The following is a 4287-nucleotide window of genomic DNA, read 5'->3' as shown; positions in this document are numbered from 1 at the left end:
CTCTATAAAACTGAAGGGGTGGTGGGGTGGAAATGGTGAGGGGGTGGGGAGTGAGATTTGGTTGGGGTGTGGTGGTGGTGAGACATGTTGGGGAGTGAGATGGGAAGTAATGACTGTGGGTGTTGAGGGTGGTAGAGAGTTAGGCCAGATGGTGGGGACTGTCTGAAGGTGGTAGGGAGATAAGCCAGGGGTAAAGAGTGAGAGTGGTAGGGAGTTAGGCGAGTAAATGGGGAATGAGGACAGGGGAGACTGGCTCCATAAATATATATGCGTGAGTTGAAGTGGTGTATCATGCCCATGCGCATGGTGTCGATAGACATAGCCATGCAAATAATGCAACATTGAAAGTGTCACAACATTCACATAGGATGCTTTATATCATTGGCAAGAAGACAATCACTACAGGGAGTGGGCAAAGGGTCCATTGTAGTGTTCTAGCAAAGGCAAATTAATGTTTCAGTGACTGGTACGTACAGTTGGGAGAACTGATATTACAGAAACTGCTTAAGATCCATTTCCACTCTCTCTGGTCCAGAAGAGCTTTGATATTTTTCAGATGTATTTGGCATAATATGATGTGTAACAACTTGAAACAAAATATTACACTGCACTGTTCAGTCAGAACATACAGCTGTGATATGGTCATAAATATCTTCGAATTTTATCACTGTACAATTTTGACTGACGTGACTGACTTGAAATGCATCGTCTTATCTACTGTTTATGATTTTAGCTCTTCATTTCCCGGCTCAGAACTTTAAATATGGCTTGAAATTACTTGTCTATAAAATTTACTCTGGTTTTAGATGTAAATAATAAATCATTCTTCTCAATGCAACAACTATCTGTTGATGTTTCTGAATGGAAAATATTTGGCCACAGTTGTATTCAAAAACATTTATTTCATGTTATTTTTTATTTACTAGTGGCTGTTCAATTCAGGAGTGCTGGGATCAACAGCATTGAGAAACCAGTTGTTAACAGCTTCCTTGTTTTCATTAACCCATCTGATATTGGCCTTGGTCCTCTCCAAAGCTTGTTCTAGTGCCCGAGTCCCAGAACCAAATCCAACATCCTCGTTATCTGTCTTAAACTGCTCAAGCTGTAAAGAATGAAAATAATAAAGCAAATGGGTTATCATATGTTGATTTAAACCAAGCATGGACATATTTCTCATGACAGCAGTCTGGTGTCTTTCCAGAAAATGTTTAATCCTTAATAATTAGCGTTGTTAATAAATTTGAAAAATGCTAAGGAATAAGAAATTCCTTAAATTGTTCAATTTGTTTTCACAGATTTAAAACTTTTGAAATACTGTACAGAGAAGCCTTATTCTTAATCACAGTAATGATATTCTTAATATATTATAACACCTCCAATCTACGGGGATATGGAAAGAAAAATATAGAAACACAGTGACCTTGAGGTGCAGATGCATGACTTTGGTTTGCTTGTACAATAAGATAACCTCTACACTAATGTACCCACTGATATTAGAGTAAGAGAAACTATTTCCTCTGCCGTGAGTGTCAAAAACAAGGTCATATAATCTCTACACTGCAGCTAGGCCATCCAGTAAGAAATAAGGAAGTATTTATTTTCACAAAGGATAGTAAAAATCTAGAATTCATTTCTTAACAGGCTATAAAAACTGGATCAATTGAATATTTCAAGGCAGTAACACAGATTTTATGTTGGGCACAGCACAAAGGCAGGACTGTGGCACTGAGATTGAGATAAACCATCACTGACTATCATTGAATGATGAAGGAAGCTAAGTGGCCTCCTCCTATTTAATTTGTTTAAAAGGTTAAAGTTTGGGGAAATTTCATCAGACATTTCAATTACAGTTTACAAAAATGTTTTCAATCAAATGTTACAAGTCCTGCATAAAAGTCCAATTAATTTATTTTCCTTTCTCTGAGTTTCTTATTCTCAAGTTATTGTCTAGTATGTTCTGTTGAATTGCTGATAGATGGAAATTTCAGGAAGTGCTTTATAATTTCCGGGACTTCCTAAAAACATATCAAGTGTTTAAACACAGGGGTTATAAGGTTGATAGTAGTAAAATGGGAAGCCAGACCTGAAGCAGAATCACTTTTCAATTTTAAATGTGCCTTTTACAATCCCAAAAAATCCCAAAATGCCTCACAAATCAAATACTTTTGAAATATCATTTTTGTAATGCAGGAACTATTTCAGAAAATCTGTACACAGTAAGCTCCCAAAAGCAGTAATATTATAATGACGGAATTGTCTATTTTAGTAATGGTAACTGAGATAAAAAAGCCTGTTTTGCAATACTGCCATAGGATGCCTGAACATTAAGTTATCTGATTGGCAGTTTGTTTAACATAGCAGCTGGTGAAACTGACTGATTAACTTGATCAATCTGTGGTGTAGGAGAAGTGAGTTTTACCCATGATGTGAGAGCAGTTAAATTATAACCAAGAGACCAAGACTAACATAGTAGAATGGTCAAAGTCAACACCAACCTGTCTCAGTTCAAATTCTGTTGAAAATCGTTGTGTCACTCCATTTATCAATGACGAGAATGAAAATGATCCACCACCATATCTAAACAATGAAATAGTTCAAATATTAATCCTCTTACAACAGAAAAAATATAACAGTAGCCTCAATGAGGGAAATTCCAATAAAACTGAAGTTCAACACTATCCAGGTCAAGCAGCCCACTTGCTTGGCATCCTATCAACCTTAAACATTGACTCCCTCTACCATCAATGCACGTTCGCAGCAGTGTGTACATATGCACATACAATCATGTATGATAGGAGCAGAAGTAGACCATTCTGCCCTTTTAGCCTGCTGCACCATTCAATAAGAACATGGCTGTATTGTTTGTGTTTTGAATTCTAATTTCCCATCTACATACATTAATCCTCAATTTCCTTGCCTAACAAGAATCTATCTACCTTTGTCTTAAAAAACATTAAACTACCCATTTCCACTACTTTTTCATTCTTCCTGCTAATCCTGTTACATCATACTACTTATTTCGAGGTTTTTGACCACTCAATCAATTCACCTTAATCCCGTACAGCTCATGTCGTCTTCACAGTATACTTCCCTACTTATTTTGACATTGTCTGCAAATATAACTACTGTGCTTTTTCTATTCTCACCCAAGTCATTAAAATTAAATGTAAAAAGTTGAGGCCACATACAGATGCCTGTAACACGCCACTCATCACATCCTGCCAATTGTAAAAAGACCCATTTATTCATACTCTTCATTTTCTGCCAGCCAACCAATCCTCTGTCTACAATAATGTGTTACCACCTATACCTATAGCTGTTACTTTCCAAAAATACCTTCGAGGCACCTTATCAAATGACTTCTGAAAATCTAGGTACAATATATCAACCAGCTCCCCTTTATCTGCAAGGATCTCTCTAAATGGTAAAGCAGACGCAATGGGCTGAATGGCCTATTTTGCTCCAAAGTCTTTTTATAGTAGAAAATTAACAAATAGAACCTCTAAATGTAGTAATCCCAGTACCACAGGTAAGTGCCTACAGAAGCATTAGGATAAGGTAGACAAATATGTGCTGGAAAGATAGTGCAGGAGGAAGGGCTTTATTTTTCTAGGACACTGGGACTGGTTCTGGGGAAGATGGCACCTGTACAAGCTAGATGGGTTTTGAGGATGGTTGGCTCGCAGACGTTTCATTACCCTGCTGGGTAACATCATCAATGCAGCCTCCGATGAAGCGCCGGTGTGTTTTCCCACCTGGTTTTTAAACTCAGGAGTCCATTGAGCTGGATTGCCTCACTTCCAGTTTTTCTTTCGTAGTGGAGTGTATATGGGGTCGAGTTCTGTGTGTTTATTGATGGCTTTCTTCGTGGAGTACCAGGCTTCTAGGAATTCCTGTGCCTGTCTCTGCTTAGCTTGTCCCAGGATTTTGGTGTTGTCCCAGTCGAATTGTTAGTTCTCCTTATCCATGTGGATTGTGATGAGTGAGTATTGATCATGTCTTTTTGTAGCCAGTTGGTGTTCGTGTACCCTTGTTATTAGTTTCGTTCCTATTGGTCCGATGTAGTGTTTCTCACAGTTTCTGCAGGGGATCTTATAGATGACATTGGTCCTGTCCATGGCAGGGAGTGGGTCTTTAGTTCGGGTGAGCAGTTGTCACAGGGTTGCATCTGAATAGAACTGGGCCTGAGTTCCTTATGACAACAAGGTGCAGGGCTGGATGAACACAGCAGGCCAAGCAGCATCATAGGAGCAGAGAGGCTGACGTTTCGGGCCTAGACCCTTCATC

The 4287-nt window shown here is 38.7% G+C and overlaps 1 protein-coding gene across 1 annotated transcript in view; it reads right to left on the bottom strand.

Annotated features, from left to right (window-relative positions):
• Positions 1-882: 882 nt before the first annotated feature.
• The window catches only part of LOC109938855 (aminopeptidase Ey-like), a 269455-nt gene continuing 266050 nt past the window's right edge, over positions 883-4287 (bottom strand). Inside the window, exons 19-20 of the mRNA XM_048615773.1 lie at positions 2496-2577; positions 883-1102 (exon numbers count right to left, since the gene is read on the bottom strand). Of these exons, the coding sequence (XP_048471730.1) occupies positions 923-1102; positions 2496-2577 (262 nt within the window). The 3' untranslated portion in view covers positions 883-922. The remainder of the gene's footprint in view (positions 1103-2495; positions 2578-4287) is intronic.

Source organism: Rhincodon typus, chromosome 33 (assembly GCF_021869965.1).
Source record: "Rhincodon typus isolate 14 chromosome 33, sRhiTyp1.1, whole genome shotgun sequence".
In the NCBI taxonomy this organism is placed as follows: domain Eukaryota; kingdom Metazoa; phylum Chordata; class Chondrichthyes; order Orectolobiformes; family Rhincodontidae; genus Rhincodon; species Rhincodon typus.
This window is presented reverse-complemented; position numbering and strand designations above follow the sequence as displayed.